Here is a 20618-nt window from a genome sequence, read left to right on the forward strand (position 1 = left end):
AATGAGATGCAAGTCATTTGTTTGATGTTTTTCTTTAGAGCGGTTGCATGTGAAGTGACAAATGCTGTTATTTAGTCTTTTCAGTGTTCTGAATTAACGGTCTGCTCCGAGTTCAGCATTCTTATTTTGGTATTCTACTGGTAGTGCTGTGCCTTCAGAATTAGGATATAAATTCTAGTAGGACTTAATAGGATTTGCTACCTAAAATCTTTCTTTGGTGAAAGGCTTGTCACGGGAATCTTCCCCCGGCAGCATTTCTTTAAATATGACTAAGATATGACATAACAGTTAAAGAAACCACTGTGATGATTTTTTTTCCTAAATTAAATGATAGAAATTAATTAATTGATTTGCTTTTTTTGTGCAAGTAAATGCACAAATAGATAAATAAACCAATAAAAACAGGCAACTACCCAAATACTGTTGAAAGCAGCAGGATTTCCTCAAATGGAGTCAGAGCAAGGTAAGGCCTGTAATTTGTGTGTTTCAGTCTTTAGTTTTGCCTAATCTAGGAGCAAAGAGCTTGATTGTTACTGTTTTCACAGACTCACTATAACCTATTCTGCAAAAACTTCCTCCTCTCCCCAGAGGAAAATGAAGAAGAATGTTCCTGACAGGAATAGTGTGCCTTTCATAACAATCAAGGCTCTTGCTGATGTTTGATCAGTGTTTGATAAGGTTGAGATTGAAGAATTGGTTGTGTTTTATGATTTGTCAGCTAAGTGAATACAAATCTCCTGCCAAATATCTCAATGATACAATGGTATCTAATCCTGGAAACAAGCTCTAAAAAAATGCTTAAATTCTAAAAGCTTTTCCAAATTCTTCTGACTTGCATTGGGAAGATGTTTTTAAGAATAGTTTGCATTGGAAATCATAATAAATTATTAGGTTAGACTGACATCAAAAGATGTCAGCTCTTTGTGCAGTGAGCATCTTTGAAAATCTAGCTTCTGTTGTGTCTGCTGGGCATTTGAAACTCCATCTGTGAAACTTCTGGCCTGTAAAGGATGGATGCCAAACAGCCAGGATGGAACAGACTGTGAGGAAACAGTCAAGTGTTTATATTTTAACTTTTATATTTCACATGGATTTATTTTCTTAATGTGAAAAACACAAGCCTACATCTGGAGTATAAGTTTTATATTTACTGTTTGCATGCCAAGCTGTACATTGTGCAAGTGCTAGTATGGAGTGTGTGGAATAGTCTTGGATGCTTTCTGTCACTGCACATACAGATCCATGAGTGCAGTGGATTTCAGTTGGTGTGTGTACACGTAGATATGCGTAAGTAGAAAAATAAATTCCAATGGTGACTTTGATGAAGCTTTCCTTTTAATAGAAGTGTCTGTGAAAGAAAACTGTTGTGGAACAGATTCCTCTGTTGAAGTGTCACCTTCCTTTCAGCTTGTATGCAGTTTTACAGGGCCATTGCAGTTTGTTTTTCACAGTAGCTATTTAGGTGTCCTATAGTTTATAAGAATGAAGATATATTCATCATCTCCATTCTGTTTTGTTGGGGGTTTTTTTAACAATATATTTGTGTCTAAATTCATAAAGGTGGTGATTAGTCTTTAGCTTACAGAGACCTCTGTTTCCATTGCTTTGGGGTTTGGGGTGGATTTTTTATTTATTTTATCATAAAAGAGCATTTTCATTCAGAACTGTTGCTTCCCCTGAGGAGGGGAATCCAGTCTTGAAATTTAGATTTGCAGAGTTTGATACCAAGGGGGAGATCTTTCTCATCTCCTTCTCTCAAAAAAGCTATCAACTAATCCCTGCAAATTCTGTGTGATCCTCTGAAATGAAGGTGGACCTTTTGCACCTAGCCTGTTGATAGTTCCCAAAGACTGGAAGGACAAACAGTGTAGACCACTGCAGTTCGCATAATGTGAAGCAGCTTCCATAGTATCTGAATGCAAAATGATGTCAAGGAGGAAAAGCAGAGAATCAGATGCAGACTATTGTGCACTGTAGTATTCTGGATTCCCGCAAAGCTGCAGCTGCCAGGAAGAGCTTACAGGAGCAGTGGGGCACTGAAAGCAGAGCTTGTTGCTCTGCTCTGCTTTTGTGTTCTGTGATGGGATATGTGGGCAGGAGGCTTTGGAGGGCAAGTTTCTCAAATTCCAGTAAGAACAGGTGGTGATAGATGGCAAAACTCAGCATTTAGTAATGGGCTTAGAGCTACCTCTGTAGTTTACCAATGAAGTTACTCTGTGGAGTGTTTGAATCCATATATGGAGATGTTATTAAATCATTTTTTCCTAGAGGAAAAAAATCCTCAGCTCTTTAAGATGTGTCCCATGCAATGTATCAACAGCAAGCCAGTCTGGAAAGAAAGATTATTGCCAGGTTTCTTTCCTCCTAATTCAGTCTTCAGCATTGGTTATATGAACTGTACTGTTCAATTCTTACACCTTTTTTAGTATATATAGTGTGATGATTTTTGACGTATCCCATAGTTTTTGGTAGCTGTTTTGTGTTGCACTTGATAATGTTTGGATTTTGGAGAAAAGAGGCTAATTGGGTTTGAACTAGGCTAAGGTGAGTGGCTGAGGTACAGTTTTGAGGCCAAAACTGACCAAGTAGTTAAAAAGACTATCCTACAATATTGTAAAGGGTTCTTGAGAGATTTTAGTCCTGAATACTTGAATTATCATAAAATTGTCAGACCTCATAAGTTACCACCCATTCTGAATACTGGAAAAGACCTTGGATGGGTTTATGATTATGAGATTATTGCAGTCTTGGTGTGAAATATTCCGCCCCACCTTCCATCTCTGTTTTCTAAAATGAATCTATTCTTACGTGATTTGGTACCTGTTGTGAACCTGTACTCTCAAATTCTTGGACAAGATAGTTGGACATTCCATTTTTAACTAAAATGGATGCTTTAATTTGCTGCTCACTCTGAGGCATATGTCATTGTGAAGCACTGGATGTTCACAATCCTCTGACTAGAAATCATTAAACCAGATGACTATCAAGAAATATTTACCTACAACTGAACGGAATTTGGAGCTGACCTATTGGTGTGGGTCATCTGACAGTTTCTATGTCTATAGAAGCCAAAACCTGTTGCTTCAGAATGATGGAACTGATCTGTTACAGAATAATCCTGGGTAAACATGACATTTCTTCTGAATCTCTTCACTTAATAATTGCCTAATAGCACATGCCTTCATAGAAAATCTTTTTTCCAATTTGAAGTGAAATTCCTCATTTTCTACTGAACATTTGGATTTCATTTTCTTTGTTGTATTTCTCTGTCTCTGTGCTAATGTGCAGATTACCTAACTGATCTTGTAAAGCATTTTGAAGTTGCAGTGCTGTGAGCTGGAAGTATGCTTCTGAGAGAGTAGGAACTATTGTTCATTAATTTTTTTTCTGTTAAAATAAACATGATATATATTTTGATATAATAAAGTATCAAGAGATATGTAGTCAATTTCATACTTTGATTTAACCTTTCAGTGTAGATTTAATCAGTTAAACAACGTGCATAATGATTACTTGGAAAAATAAACAACCTTTTTGCATAACACACTTCTGCATGTGACACTCTAGTACAGTATTTGTAGAAGTGTAAAGTTACTGTGTTGTGTTCATCTTAACACATAGGGACCTAAATCTGAGACTAGTATAGACCATGAATTTTAACAAATAATTAAAGACTAGAGGAAAACTAATAATATGAGAGCTTTTAGTGTCAGTAGCATCTTTTGGTCATAAAGTAACCTAACTTTCTCAGTTCAGCATTTTTAAGGAAATCACCTAGAGGAATGAATGTGAAACAGGAATACATCTGTATGGAATAACAGTACTCTTGACTGTCAGTTCAGAAATGCCCTTCTCTCTGTAGGCTGCACTCAGATAGGCTGAACATCTGCCCCTGTGTGGGTGCTGTTCGAATCACATTTACAATGAAGAATATTGCTGGAGGGAAGATTCTTGCCAGGTGTATTAAGCCTTGTCACATGTGTCCAGAGATGCAGGCAGAAGAAATGAGTCTGTGTTGAAAAGAAACCACTTGGGTATTATACTTGGGATGAATCAGCTTAGCAGTTTCATGTCAGCAGACATCAGCATGATGACATAGCTAAGGCAGAGTGTGCCATAGCCCATTTCTTTCTGCTCTGGATGTTAGTTGAGAAGGGAATAGATGCGAGATAGTTGGAAATCAGCTGATGGAAGATGGAGCAGAGATGTGACTCAAATCAGGCCCTACAGGTGAGCGTGTAGGTCAAGGGCAGGTGGGGAGAAAAGTGGCACAGCCCTTGACTGAGATCTGGTGCAAAGAACAACCTAGTCAAGACTGAGTGAAGTCTGAAAATACCACAGCAAGGTAAATGGTAGGTCTTACACAGCTTTTACTTGCTACTGTAAGCCAGAGGCCAAGAATCATAATGCAACAAATTTCTATAGTTCATTTCCTACGCAGATCAGGTAGAACTTTAAGAAGCATCTTAGTCCATTTTCAAAAGACACATAGTTATGCATGCCATATTTGAGATGGATTTGGGTTTGTGAGTCACATAAGTAAACTAGTATATTTTATCATTCTCAATACATTTTTATGCTTAGGAAATAGAAGGAACATCCATTATTTTTATAGTAAAAAAAAGATTTTGTTTTCATGAGTTAAAACTTAGCTTGGTAGGGAAAAAAAGTTTGGATGGAGCGACTTCCCACCTAAAAATACAGTTTTGTAATATCAAAGCCTTTAGTAGAAACCTCTCCATTTTTGGAGAGGTGTATGTCCATTTCTGGAGAGGTGGAAGGAATTGCCAGGAAGTTATAGAAATGAATCCCTTTGTGCTGAATGTCAAGAAGCCTGTCAAAGCATTCTTTTTAGGTGTTATGGTTCTCCTAGTGTGTACGTGAACATTTCAAGAACATTTGCAATGCCCTGCTGAGTTAGACCAATGGTCCATGTAACACAGCATTCTGTCTCCTACGGTGGCACTAGAAGATGCTATTTAGGAAGAGTTTGTCCAGTTTTTGCAGCCCATTTCCCTCATGCTCTCCAGCAACCATGATTGTTGTATTAAGGATGTCTCAGACTATTCTATTTAGTATCCATTTATGGACACAGTAAACCTGATGATGGTACTGTCATGCTATACAGTCTCCTCTTAGAGCATGCAATTTTAAATTTTGTGTCATTATTATATACTTATTACTACATATAATATTAGAATATAATGTTTTCAACATTATGAAAATATTTCCAAAATATTTTTCAGTGTGTGGTAAGAAATTTAGAATCCTGTTCATTTGAAAAGGGGGAATATGTTACAATTTGCAGTGAACTGCAAGCTCTGTTTGCTGACCAGGTACTTAAAAAGTACCTTCGCAAACAATATTTGAGTAGCTAGTGCAATCTGTACAGGTGCTGGTTAGGCACAGTCCAGACTGAAATGAACCTGGTTCATCTTTGTTCTCATGTAGAACCTTTTCTTGTTCTAGTGTAATCTTCATCAGAGAAATCATGTGAAGGTGTAGAATAGCTTGTGCTTGGGACCTGCTTCTCTAAAGAAGTGGCATGTTAGCCTTTTCCATTCCCTCAACCTTATAATGTGGGAAAATAAATGCATTAAATAAATCCGTAACTTGTATCATTCTACATTGTTGCAGGCAAAGTGGTATATTTTGAGTTCAATCTTCTGGATATTTCTTGATGTTAATTGAACCTGCTAACGAGATACTGGTAACTCAAAAGAATTACAGAAAGATTATCATGAAGGATTATTGTGATCCAGTGGCAGCTACGTTTCCTAATTTAAAATTTGCCTGAAGTGATTCAAATTTGTTACTTAACTTTGATCTTTTAAAGTTAACACTAAGAAGAAAAATTTTAAATGTACAAATATCTAAATTATCTTTTTAAATCCTTGGGATGCTTCTATTTGTGTTGCTTTCTTCAGAAGGAACAAAACCATTAAACCCAGTAAATAGAAGCTCTCAGGAGCTTGAATTAAACTAGAACACAGAAAATTGTAGTGCTTCAGTTCACCTGGGCCTCTTTTCGCAAGCATAGACAAAGTACAAACCCATGGTGTGGATTCCATTTAATCTGAGTGAGGACACTGTAGCCCCATGTGGAAAAAAGGAATAAAGTGCCAGTATGCCAAACTGCCAACCTGCTGTACCAGGGTAATGGCAGTCCATTGCTACAAGATGATTTCTAGTGGCTTGCCTGGCCTGGGAAAGCTTGCCCATCTAGCCAAAATGCTTGTGACAGGGTAAGAACTGTGAGAGAACCTATCTGACAAAGACTGTTGCTGTGTGATAAGCACAGGGTAGCAAACCAGTGTAGTTCCTACTCAATTACTAATTATAAGGGCAGTTGTAATTGTCTGGTGAGTCACTTACATATACTGAGTATATAACAAGCTGAGATCTCCTGATACAAGTCCTTTCTGGTTTTGTGCAGATCCTTTAGAAGAATTACCATTCTTGAATTTGCCCAGAGATGGAGAGGCCAGCACAATGTGTAGAGTGTCAGTTACTCACTCCTTTCCAATCCTAAAAGTGAGCCTTCATAGCAGGGAGCTTACATCAAAGCTTTAAGCCAAATAGAACAAATGGATCTGGAAATGGAGAACCAAGGGGATAACAGAAGTCAGTTGTGATCTCAAGCAGCTGCAAGCATTTGTCAGCATTGCAGCACAGGAGAGTTATTAAGGAGGATTTGAAGGATGATAGCGGTGTGGTTTTCTGTTTGGTTTGGCTGCTCCTTCAAAGCAGAAAGGAAAACATATTACGCCTACAGTTAGCTGGTGATGGATGCCAGCACTGTGAGTAGTTGATCAAGGATAGGAGTAGATCTGTTGCTGCCTAAGGAAAGGTATTAGGACTGCTACGGGTCCTGACAGTAAAAACAACTAGCTCATATCTGATGTGATTGAGAAGGGGCAGCCAGCGTGAGGGTTCAAGGGAAGAGTGGCATGGTCAGAGGTGGCTGGTTAGGGATAAGAACTCAACAAGGCCAAGAGAAGGTGTTGCAGTAACTCCTGGGTAAAATGAAGAATGCTGAACAACACATCTCCACTGCTGCATCTGGCCTGGAGTGAGTCTGCTGTGCTGTTGCACTGTTGTATCTGGTGTTTGGGGAGAGAAGTTTAGCAAATCAGATGCTTCCAGATGTTTGTAAATGCCAACCGTGGTCACAGAGAAAGCCCTAGAATTCATGAAATATGTATAAATTTTCCTCACAGATTCATAAATGAACAGTGACAGCACAATTTACATATGTGTCAGATAGAGAAAAATGAGTATAATTAATGACCAAATCTTGTGTGCTAATAGTTTTGGATCCTTCACTGACCTACTATACATGGAAGAGTTTCTGATCATGTTGCTTTTTCGCATGTAATTGTAATATATGGTGTAATTCACTGAAATGCGTCCTTTTTTTCTTTTTTTTTTTTTTATAAGAAGAAATCCTCTGCTCTGTTATATAATGTCCTATCTGTGAAGTATAGTTATGCATCTAAAGAAGTATCAGTCTCAGCAGGTCCAGTTGCATTGGGGAAGGGAGATTTTTTTTGAGCTGGGGAGTTGAGATACTAACAGTGTAATTCTAGGTTGCAGTGTGGTTTGCTACAAAAGAGGAGCAGCCACTGTCCAAAGTAAGATCTAGGTATTGGTATTTTTAAAAAATTGAGGCTAAAGCAGCCAGAAGCATAATACGAACTTCTAGGATCAGGACAACCGTAACAATGTATTATGAAATTCAGGTCCCTTTCCTACCTCCACACACAAAAAGAAAGGCAGAGATCTATCATCCAAATATTTCTGCTGCTGTTGTGTGGCTTAACGTGGGTGAGGCTTCAGCTGTTTAAGAGCTGGGAGACTGGGTGATGTAAAACATGAAAAGTGACAAGAAACTGTTAAAAAAAAACCAAACACAAAACCAAACACCTCCCCCCAAAAAAAACCACAAACAACCAAGAGAGATTCTTCAACTTTTACACTTGTCTCAAATTTTGCAGTAGGTGACAATATATTTACTTCTGACTCATTAATTTTGATTTTATGAGCTCTGTAGGGGGACTGATAAGTTCTGCGTGCTAGGTAAATAAACAGATTTTTTAAAATATTGATCTATCTAGATAATCTTCCTTGACCAGGGATGCAATGCCTTTACCTCAGTCCCATATCCCAGTCTAAAAGGGCAAGGAGTCCTGTAACATGTATGGGGCAGGGGACAGGTATAGTTCTTGCAGTGCGAATGTGCTGTCACCCTCACATGGGTAATACAAGACTCTTCAGGAGACACTGCTCCTTTTCTGCATCCAGGCATAGGCTACCACTTCAGAGTGCTGTTTGTGCCAAAGCAGGCTGAGCACGGAAAAGGAAAGCTCAGAGCAAGGTGAGTAGTTCTGCCCTTGTCTCTTGCTGAGCTTTCCAGCACCATGTAAGTCCTGATGGCCGGCAGTAAAGCATTTTTCTCTCCATTAGCTTGATCTCTTTCCTTTCTCAGCTAATGGCGCTGTCACTCTTCATGGCACCTCTCAGTGCGTGGAAGACAGGCAGAGGAGCTGCTGTCAGTGTTGCAAAGCAGCTAATGCTTGTTCTTGATGTGGAAAGACGTTTGGCTGAAAAAATCTGCAGCCTTAGAGCCTGCAGGAAGGCTCGGAGCCTGGGGAGACACTGATCATGTGATCTCCTTTTGGGACGTTGCATGGTGGGAGTGACTTAGACCAGTGTATCTAAAGTTTAGCAGGCAATTTCATGTCATTGAAGCTGTTGGGACTTCAATTGTTGAACTCCATTCGAATGAAGAATTTGTCTTAAAAATATAATACAATTGTAAGGAATGGGTAGGAATATGGAAACTGGAGTTGTTCTTATTGCTGTGATAGTTTTGGCAAGAATGGGAAAATCCGAATTCAGTGACATGCATTTTTCTGCGAGGCCTCTCTGACTAACAAGCACTGGCTGGAGTGAGTCCCACAGGAATCTGTGGGAACGCCTAGAAGCAGGACCCAACGGTCTCATTTTGGCTTTCAAAGAGATGAGCCTACCTGAGATAAACTAGAGACATCGCTGTATCAGTTACTTCTCTTTTACATGAAATAGAGGACCTTGTGGTATGTACAGATGAATAATTTATTTAGGATTTTCCTTTGGGATGTTTACAGTATGCTTTTGTTAGATACAGCAGTTACTATATGCAGATACGTTTCCATCTAAGGGAATAAAGGCACATTTGTGAAGTTCAAAAAAAGCTTCAGATGGAAGTTGTTCTGTATAATGGAATATATAATAAGAGTTATAATAAGAAAGCAGATATGTACCTTTTTTGATACAGGAGATTTGCTATAAAACAATAATCTTTCAGGAAATTAGCATAGTGGAAAATAACTAGTCCATTTGGGTTTTATGGGGGGTGGGGTGGAGGGAAGGGAGTTGTCATTTGTCTAAATATTATCAGATATTTCCAAATGACATATATAGAAGAAAAATTAAACAATTGAAAATTGCTTTTTCATATTTCTCAACATGGGTCATTTTTCAGTAATGTCTTTGGTTATAATTGCTCCATTCGGACCAACACTGAATATTTTGATCCATTACTTGTCTGAATCAGCCTTGATTTCTCCATTTCTGATGTGTCCCTCTTTGCTTCCCAATTATAGCAAATTTTCACTCTTGAATTATATCCTATTTTCTCAAGATCAAAGATGTGTGGCTACAGCTATCATTTGATGCTTCAAAGTTTTAGTAAATACTCGTAATTTCTCTGTGTAATGAGTATTTCATATTACATTGTGGTTTGCACAGTCCGTATCTTTTAAACAACTGGTGAGCATATGTTATGGCCCACCTTGCTGGAGAATACTGCACATACAAAACGCTGGTTCTGAGTAACCTCTAACAATTTTTGCCACCATGGAGTAAAGCAAAAGCCCAGAAAAAAACCCCTAAGTTTTACCATTCCACTATGTAATTAAATAGCATGTGAATACTATGCCTTTCACATTCTAATGTTTAACATCACTTTGCTTTCTGTACATTTTATTTTTGATCACATCTTTAGTAAAGATGTGAGGTTATTTAAAAAAAAAAAAAAACAACACAAAACGCCAAAACCAAACCCCACATTTGCATAGCTTTTGGTTAAATCCCAGATTACCAAACCTCCCTAAGCTGTAGTGGGGGATGGCATCAATCATCGTAAGAATGCTTGGGCTAAGGCTTGTCTCTTTTTGCTTTAGACACCTGAGGGTTAAATGCTTAAATTCAAGTGTGATAGACAATATAATTTTGCTGTGTTTGTTCTCAGTTTACATGTTGGGTCCCTTTATAAAGGGAGTGACTGGAGCAAATGGATGTGTCTGTAGGGAGAGAGGTCTCCTTGTCCTTACTCTTTATTGGGCAGAGAGGGCTGGAGCCTGCAGACTATGGGAGAAGAGTACCATAGCAAGGAACAAGGAGCCAGGACATGCAGAAAGCAGACAGCCAGGTGTCAGTGGTGACAAAAAGAAAAGTTTCCTGGGCTCCAGAAAGGATGTCAGTGTTTGTTGCAGTTCAGAAAGCTGCTGACTTTGCTGAAACCAAACCCGGGAAGCAAGGAACTGCCTTGCACAGACACAGTGAGCAGGGAGAGATTGGTTTACAGAGCACTTTAATTTCAATTCTATCTGATCTAGTTTCTCTGAGTTGATCATTCCAGTAGTTTATTTAAAGAAGAAAAAAAGAAAAAAAAAAAAGAGTCTTTTGAGTTTAGCATCCTTTTGGTTCTTAGAAAATTCTCTTTAAGAATGTTTTGGAATGTCCTTCAGGATGTTGTTGCTGCGTTATAGTCCCATGGCAGTTACAGAGTCACCATAGCTCCTTTTGTAGTCACCAGAGAGAGGCAGGCAACTCCTAGAGCGGTTAAGCTGACCTGTCCTGCACACTCCTGCAAGGAGAGGAATTGCCTTTTGGCTGAGTGTGTTTCAGCTTCACTCCTTTTGTAAAAGGATCCTTTAGGCAAGCCCCATTGTTTGGATCTGTGCTTCCCCAGCCATGCTTTCAAACTCAATAGGGAAGATTTCTATTGCAGTAATTTAAATTACAGTGAATTATACTTAATTATTGTCTTCATGTAGGAACACAGACATAAAATGAATTATGTGTAGTGTGGACACGGTAGTACTTGGAACTACTGTCTGAACCCCAAATCATATAGAAATGATGCTACAAGAGAGGAAGGTGCTTTGAAATGTTTCTTAATTGGTGAAGAATGAACGAAAGCAACATGGTTCTGAGCAGGCAATAAAAGCTGTGAAGTGCTCGCTGTTACCACAGGCTGCCCTATTTGCTTACAAGATTCTGTGTGTTTTCCAGAGCCTCAGCTAAGTTTGCAGCAGTCTGTAGAAATACTTCTGTTGACATTATTGATCCCAAACTTAGGCATTCCTTTTTCTCCCTAGCCAAGTGAATGGTTTTGCACTCTAAATGTTATTTTTACCACTGCTCCTTGTGTATAATAAAATGATGAATTGCACTAAGTTTTCGGTTTCAGAATGTTCTGTCTTAGTAAGCTGCCTCTTGCATTTGCTCAGAAAGTCCTGGGCTCTTTACTGACCAGTGCCTTTCAGTTTTGTAGGTAGGTTAGCTCTGATTTTGCAAAATGATCCTTCCATTTATTTGATTTTTAAAAAATTACAGCTGTGTTATGCTGTTGCTAGGCTGTGAAGCTATCGTTGAAGCTCCTTCAGAATTTCTGTTGTAAATATATTATCCGGTGATTTAGATCTCAGTTGCTTTACACAGCACTATTCCAAATCATAGCTTGGTATCACTTCAGCTGTATACTCCTTTAGGGAGGAGATATGGACAGATGATACATTCATTTCTTCATTAGCAGCTTCATGGGGATGTAAATGTATTATATCATAAGATAAAGAATATGAATTATGGGATGATGCAATATGAAGTTTGATCAGGAAAAGCTAGCTGGGGAATTCAGCTGGGCTGTGCCCAGTAAACCTTTTGTACAGCACTGTCACCTACTTGCTTTTTTTCATTCTGTTAGAGACAAAACAATACTACAAAAGTTTTAGAACAGAAAAAAATCCTCCTTTGAGGGGATTACTTCTTTTCCTTCTTGTGTATGTAAAGCCTGGTGGCTTCATTCAATTATGCTGTTTGAAAGAAGAAATTTAGAAAAATACAATATTGGCATAGATGTGGCTTTCCAATTTTGGCCACGGTGTGAGGTAGAGATATCTATGTCCTGACTGAGAAAGATAACGAGGCTGTGAAGGCCAGTGTTGCATAAGGTGGAATAGGCAAACTTTTCCTCTGGCTGACTGTCTTGTCAGTGCATGTGGGTGCCAAAGAAAATAAGTTAAAAGCCAAACTGAAAGTGAAGAAATCAGAAGCAACAAACAAACACCCATGAGGCTCTGACTAACACAGCCCTGGACGTGCTAGATGATGTAAGAGAGCAAAATTATAAATACCACATGGTTTGTGATCACTGAAGCTAAATAACTTGGGAAAGATGTCTGTTTCAGTGATACGTTTCATTCATGCTAAATTGAAAGCAATCAACTTTACCTAAAAGCATAGAGCATTGCTATGGTTTCTTTTGGTTATGGGTTATCTTGTACTGTTGTTAGGAAAAGTAGGAGCCACAGTGCACATCTTTCTTCCATTTGAGGTGAAATTAAAACTACAGTGCGCAGATAGGAGCTGTGTATTGAACCACTTGGCCCGTTGAAGAAACTGATTTAGTTCCCTGTAAGTCTTCACAAGGACCTTCAAGTATTTGTGGTAGGTGTTAGGTGCTGTCAGTGGAATGTGCTCTTTGGTGGTAGTAGTTGTGAAGACATGTCACACCGTAGGCAGAGAATAGGAGTTAATCTGGTCACAGCTGACCCTGCGTGACAGCCAGGATTGTGAGACAGACAGTCCATCAAGTTCTGTCTTGGAGACAGAAGGCAAAGAAAGTGACTCTGGAAACGGCTGTATCAGGTGGGTTCTGTTCTAATAGAGAAGATGTCTTTTGAAAAGTTGAAGATGGAAGGAAATTTGAGTGAAAAAGGCCCCAAAATAATTGTGTTCACTTTCCTGAGGAAAGGAGGGATGGTGGAACAGCAGGGTAAGGATAATGGGCTTTAAGAGAGTATGCTTCACCCAGCTTGGGGAACTGGTAGGTACCTGTGCTTAGGAAAAATAGTGTAAAAATGAAGGAAAGCAGGATAGCTGGCAGTTATTGAAAGACATTAAACACACAATAGCAAATTAGCTGATGCAGAGAAAAGATAAAAGCACAGTAAGAGATGAGTAAGAATGCATCAGGCTTTGCTTCTTTTAATATTTCAGAATGCCTTCAAATATCAGAAACAAAAATAAGGTACAGGCATTTAAGGGTAAGCTCAGAGAGGCTAATGTGGAAAGTGGTAAGGACAAGATTACGTTACTAAGACGAGAGAAATGAGATACAAGAATGTTTAATATATGTCTTTACAAAGTGAGGAAAAATAATGACCTAGGAAAATGCAGACCAGTCTAACTTTGATACCCACAATGATTCTAGAACAAATTAATAGAAACCACTGTAGAAATACCCAGAACCCAGTAACGTGATAAGTGGTCAACTTGGATTGGACCAGAATAAATCATATTAATAAAATCTCTTCTTTTAACAGGATAACTGGTGTAGCAAGGGGAAAGCAATAGATGAGATGGGTCTTTTGTAAGGATTTGATATAGTCCCATGTGACATTCTTGTGAGGAAAATGAGGAAATACAGAAACTTCACATAAACAATAAAGCAGATGATAACCTCTGTTTCATAAAACTGGACTCAGTAGTTCACTTTTGGGCTGGGAGAATCTTAAGTGAGCATCTGCTTTTGGTCTGTTTCTATTTATTAATAACTTGGGTGATGAAACAAAGTCCACAGAAAAAGTTGGGAGTGGACACCTAGTTTAATTACAGGGACGTTGGAGATTAGCATCAGATTCACAGTTGTGAATACTGGAGGGAATTTTTTTGAATCAGAGGAAAAAAAATCAGTAGACACATGCAAAGTACTGCTATCCATAGGAAGAAGAAATGGGACATACCTGACTGGGCAATGAGACTACAGAAAGGGATTCTCTGCAAAGTGGAGGTTGTTCTGTTCTGTTCAGCTTTTCCCAGCCAAGACAAGACTTCCAAAGGGATTCTGTATGCATTTTGGGGCAAAACATATCACAAACATCAGTGGCAAGTTGCAGGCAGTCTAAATTTAGAACACATGGATGATTTCAAAAGGTTACAGCAACTAACTTTGTACAGCCTAAAAAAGAGAAAAATGACATATCGTGACAGTAGTCTGACAGAGATGATGTTAAATAGAGAATAATGACAATATATTATCAAAGACTACTGGAGGGAAGGGCAAAAATAAAGCAGTTTTATTGGAAGCAAAAAAGATTCAGGTTGGATAGTAGGAAAAATGCTCTAACTATCAGGCTAGTGAAACACAGAAACAGGCTACTTAGAAAGATTGGAGTCTCCCTCAGTGGGAGATTTTTAGGAGCAGGTTAGACAAATAGCTGTCAAGGACCACCTGAAAGTACCAGATCTCTACACAGTGCAAATGCAGTGGATTAAATTATTTCTTGACGTCCCTTTTACTCCTATGTTTCTGTAGTTTTATGACAACAAAACAGCAACAAATAAGAATCTTTTGTTCTTACAGCAGTCAGTACTAAAAGGAAGGTACAGTCAGCTCAGAGGCTGTGCATGCATGTACAGCATGCACTGCTGTACTGCATGCTCAGTGGAACAGGTCAGATTATTGATGTATTCTAAGAACAGAAAAAAATAGAGATTAGTGCCTAAAAAGTATTTTTAGCATTCTTATGTGTGAAAACTTTAAAACAAGGTTGGACAACACGACTTTTTCATTACTATCATTCGTGCATGCCATAAGTTGTGCATATGTGATATGCTACGCAGTCATTTATGTCTGTGCAGCCTGTAAAGACAGGGAAGGTAGTAATTGTAGTTGCCCCGCTATTCACATCCAAGCTACTGAAATAAGATGAAAGCACCTTGACAACTGCAGGATGCAAGCAAATGTTACCTGACAGCCTAGTACAGATGCATAAATCAAGAGCAGTTGGATGATTAAAGGCTGTAATAGCCCTAACAAAAGTGCAACTGATAGTTTTCTTAAAAACGAAGCTGATACTGAATCCTTATTCAATGGGCATCAGAATCGAGAAGAGCTGAACAGAGAGAAATGTATCAGCTGGGTCAGATGAAGAGTGAGTAAGACCTACAAAGAACACCTGCATGACTGTGATGTGATGGCAATTTTAACTGACATTTCATGTGTTAGGATCATGCTATTTTATAAATCTATTGCTGAAGATAGCTTTGCATACTAATAGCTCAATTACAGTAGTACAGGGCTGTGGCAGATGGGTGGGTGGAGGACTGTATGTCATCCCAGTATGAGTCTTTGCCTTTTGAGTGCCAGAAAATCATAAGGGAGGAGCCCTTCGCTACCACTGTAGCAGTCATAAGCACCTCTTCTGATACAGCTAGGTATGGCCATCAGAGCTACAGCCCTTTCAGGCGGGTTTTTACATGGATCAAGCTTTCTATCAAATTATTCTTTCCCTTGGTCTGAGTATGCAAGATTTCCTTAGTCCTTTCCCCCTGTTTCTGCTGTCTAAATATCCAAACTAGGGACTGAATATTTTAAAATCCAAATATTATGAATCATAGAAAATTATAGCTCAAAGATGATTAACTTCAATGTTACAGGTTTGCACAGGGTCTTTTCCATTCAAGTTTTGAATACCTCCAAGGATGGCGATAACATAGACTTGCTGGGTAATCTGTTCCAGTGCTTAACTACTCTCGGTGGGAAAATTTTTCCTTTATGTCCAGTAGGAATCTGTCTTGCAGTTGGGCATTGTCGCCTCTCATCCTTTGCTGTGTGCCTCTGGGAAGTGTCTGTCTCTGTCTTCTCCACCCCCTTTTAGGTAGCCCGAAGGGTTCAGTTTACCCCCCTTTTAGTTGCTTGTGTTTGCAGGTAATATTTGCATTCTTATTGCTGCAGGCAGTGAAAAAACCGCCGGTAAAGAAAATACCTGTAAATCACAAGGGAACAATAGAAGAAGGGACTAACATTAAATTGATGAAAATTGCTCATGTACATAGTTATCAAGATGACATTTCTAAATAACATCCTTGTGGGAGGATCATTAATATCTTCCGTTACCATGTCTCATAGGCTGGATGTTTATAAGAGCGTCTCTCTTTAAATTAAGTTTATTCAAAGCTTAGAAGAGGATTTCTATCCTTCCTTGGGAAAATGCAGCCTTTGGAGACTTCCTAAAAACGGTTCAGGCTGAAGGGCTTTGGTTTAGCAGGCATTTCACATACCAGAGTATGTGCTATCTGAGAAGCAAACTGAGAAAGTCCATTCAGTTTACATCTTCTACTACTTGTGCTGCCAAACCTGAGCTAACAGACACCATCACCACTTCTCCCATACCCATTTTTCCTCCTGGGGCTACTGGTTGCTTATAATAGGTATTATAAAAGTGATATGAACCACAAGAACTGTGTTTGTGCGTGCAAGAGAGAATGTGTGCATGTGTGTGTGTTTTGGGGAGTATGGGAAAGAGAAATAGAATTATTACTCTCTCCTCCTGGAAGAGCCCATGTCTCATAACAGTTTGAAGGACATTTGCTTTTGGTGAGTTACTTTAACCTTTAGGGTAGGAAGCAGCCCTGTTGCATAGCTCAGATAGACACGTAGCTTCTACTGCATGTCTGTGTCCCAAGTTCTGCATGCGTTTCTTGTTTTCTGCTTATAGTGTCCTTCATCAAGGTATTCTGAGGAGATTTTACCAAATGATGTGAAGTCATGGCACAGACTGATTAGCTATTTGGCCATGTGAGTTCACAATGCTTGCAACGAAATAATAGCTACCAGCACCTCTCTTCTCTAGATGCTTCCACTGGAAACTAGAAAGATCTTTAGAAAAAATTACGTCTGTTGCCTTCATGATTTCTTGTCATCCAAGCATTACAGTTAGCTTAACTCAAATTCAGTAACTTTGGTAAGAGGCTACACAGGTTTTACTGTAGACAGCATGCTACTAAGAAGCAGCAGAGATCATAATTATAAGCTGCAATATTTAACAACACCTCAGGAAACTTCCAGTCCAGCAGTACTGCTAAATAATGTTTATCCCATAATCTCTCACTGAAGGACTGTATGAGTTAAGGAAATGTGATTTTTTTTTTTTTTAGTTTAGGGGTTTTTTTCCCCTTTAAGTTTTTATGTCATGAACTAGATCCTGGTCAACATCCCCAAGGATAATTTATCTCCCTGTCTACTCAGATTCCCAAGCAAGCATGGTCCAGCACTGCATTAGGCAGGATTATCGTAGTTACTGTAGCTACTTTTGAGAGGGAAGAGAAGAACCTGACTCATTATGAGGGGGACTTTTTGATGTGTTTATGATAAGCTTGCGTTGAACACACATACAATTTGATAGCCTGAGTCAGGAGAAAGAATCACCATTTGAACTTTAGTTATGTGCATGGTTATAGGGACGTGTAGCAGCTTCATCTGCAAAAAATGGACAGTAGAAATAGGAAATGAGACCGGATGCAACGTTTTACCCGTGAGGACTTGTTTGGCCTGTAGAAAAATAGAACAGGGTTAATACTAACCTGTGTCATCGTTGTCGTCATCGTTCCCCTCCTCCCCACCCCACGCAGCTCAGAGCACACACATACAGCGTCTGCCATAATCTCCTTTTCTAATTGTAGTTTGTATTCTAATAATCCCTTTTCCTCCTTATAGCTGCTTGCATTCTAATACCTAGCCTTTTTTCCCCTCTTCCTCCTATGCTAGTGGTCAGAAAAATACAAATTGTCTGATGTAAGTAAAAGTACAACTCTTTGAGACAGAAGTAGCAAAAGAAAAGTTGCCCTGTGCGTGCAAGAACCTGTGTCCATGAGATCCTCAGCTGAACTCTGCCTAAGCAGCCGCCCTACCTTGGGAGTCGGTGGAGGATTTCCATGGTGGTGTGGCTAACTTCTGTTTATTTCTTCAAGACCTGCTCAGCTGGCCTTTTACATAGCCAGGCTCAGTTTTGGTTTGGTCTAAAATAATCACAGTTTTAGTATCTTTCTTTACCTGATATTTTAGATAAGTTTTATCTTACAATACAGATATTTATCTTGTAATAGGGATTTATATCTTATGAGAGGGGTAGAAAAATTAGTTAAAGCAACATGTTTAAGAAAGTAAAAATTAACATTGCTGACCCAGGCAAATAAATTCAGTCTTGGCTTTACTGCCTAAATATTGAAGAAGGTGATTTCTGAGGTATAGTTTCTTCCTCCTCCCACCTACAAAAATAATATATTCCTTTCTGTGTTAAGTTTTCTTAACCTTGAACAGAAAGACTAACAGATATCCAGCTCTGTAACAAAAACAGAAGAATATCCATCTATAAGAAGCAAAATTTTAATACTAGATAATGAAGAAAAATAGTTTGAAGAATATCATATGTGTAATTTATTTCACAATTGGTTTGTCACTTTTCAGACAGTTTCAGTGCCCTGAAATGCAAGTGCATTAAATTAACCAGAATTGTCATCATCCATTCAGTTTGATTAAACATGTCAGTGATGTGGCAAAGTTAAAACAATAGAGACCCTGGAAGGATGTCATTGTAAAAAAAAAAAAAAAGTAACTAGAAAAAGTCAATGGAGAAGGCAGACCAGCATGGCTAAGGGCAGTAAATTAAATCCTGCTTGGGAATCTGACCCTGATCCAGCAAAGCGCTTAATCTCATCATTTAAGCATATGAGTTCTTCCCTCTCTAAGCATGCATATTGTCCCACTGAAGTGTGAGATTAAGTGAGTTCCAAGTTTGTTGCCGTAGAGCTCAGCATCTATCAGACCAGAGCCTTCATTGACCTGTTGGGGTACACATCCTGCAACAAGACTTATGTATTGAATGGTATTTGTGTAGGCATTCATGTGGTGTAAGTTCAATGCAACCCAGGGGTTCCAAAGTAGTCAGAAAATTATTGTTATGTTTGGGTACAAAGGGCTGTAAAATGTTTTATACTGTAAGGTGCAAGTCTTTTTGTAATTGCAGCACAGAAAAAATGTAGAGGTATAGAAGAACAGATTAAAAAAAATCATTTACAAAAGTATCTGATGTCTAGAGTTCTGTAGTTGAAAGGTTTTATTGATAAATTATGCCCTCGATTTGAATAGACTTCAAAATCTGTAGCCAAAAGGAATGACTGTTTTGTGCTACATTGGTAAAATGTCTTATGTGGGTATTTATTTTCCTATGAAAAGCTACTGGATGATACAGTATAAAACTTACAATTTGTTTCACTGTTTTATTGGAAGCAGCTACTCCTTTACAAAGGCAACAGCTCTTCAATCAATGAGTATTGTTACGTGCATTATGGATAGTTTAAGGGCTTAAGTAATGATTTCCTCTTTGCGGGTATGTAACTGCCACAGAGTTAGTCGTTAAAGTTACATTGTTGCTTCTTCCTGCAGAAAAATTGTAAGTGATAAAAATGAACATAAGAAATATTGCAGGTCTAAACTAATCTGCTGGTAATGTGTGCTCGCTAATCTTTTTAGAGAGCAAGGCCAAACCTCTGCTTCCTGTGTATACGGGACAGGTTTGTGGGAGTCTAACTGGACCTTAGACAGGAGAAGGGATTGTCCAGAGTAGATTATGGCTCTGCATCTCGAACAAGAAGCTGACAGGGTTGATGCTACAAGGGCTATAATTAGTCTTACACCGTGGCCCACCTTGTTTCAGTGGGAGAGGAGACCTTTCTTTCCACAGTGCTTTCATCATCTTCCATGATGCCCATCCCTTGTGTATAACATCCTTCTACACTAGGAATTATGTGCTGCTTGGCAAAGAGAGCAGCTTTCCCCTTTCCCCTTGGAAGATTTTCTTGTTGGGGGAATTTCTCTGCCGCCTGTCTTCTAATGCCTTAAATCCATTTTATGTTGTATGTAGCTTTTGTACCTGAGAATTGATGCTGTAATAATCTGCATTGCTGGTGAGTTGCACATGATGAATACAAGAAGCAATTAGCGTGCCCCACAGAACATGCCTTCACAGCAAATTTATTGCACTATAAGCTACTTCTGTTTCAGTGAAAAGTAATCACATATATAGGAAAGCAAAGAGGTAGGCTGCTGTACTTGTATTTGGGCAAGAAGAATTAAATGCAGAAAGTAGTGAAAAAGAATTGGCAAAAGTTGCTGTGTATGTTGTTTATATAAATAGTAGACATAAGGACAAATTTGTGGTTTGCCAGTTTAATAGGAGCTCATTTGGCTACAAATATGAAAACTACTGAAAACTAAAACCAGGTGGCTACTCCAACACTCCTTAATTCCTTTTTATATTCCCCTGATGTTTTGCAGCTGTGCAATGGTGGATCTGTGACTGATCTTGTGAAAGGATTTCTGAAGAGAGGCGAAAGGATGAATGAACTTATAATTGCTTACATTTTACGCGAAGCTCTGATGGTAAGATAAGCTCTCAGTGAAAGGACAGTCAATATTCAACTCATAGTTTTTTCTTTGAATGAATGAG

The 20618-nt window shown here is 38.7% G+C and overlaps 1 protein-coding gene across 1 annotated transcript in view; it reads left to right on the top strand.

Moving 5' to 3' along the window:
* Window positions 1–20618, top strand: part of MYO3A (myosin IIIA) — a 122063-nt gene that overhangs the window by 12031 nt on the left and 89414 nt on the right. Inside the window, exon 4 of the mRNA XM_076332355.1 lies at window positions 20447–20551. Within this exon, the coding sequence (XP_076188470.1) occupies window positions 20447–20551 (105 nt within the window). The remainder of the gene's footprint in view (window positions 1–20446; window positions 20552–20618) is intronic.

The sequence above is a fragment of the Aptenodytes patagonicus genome, chromosome 2 (assembly GCF_965638725.1).
Source record: "Aptenodytes patagonicus chromosome 2, bAptPat1.pri.cur, whole genome shotgun sequence".
NCBI lineage: Eukaryota > Metazoa > Chordata > Aves > Sphenisciformes > Spheniscidae > Aptenodytes > Aptenodytes patagonicus.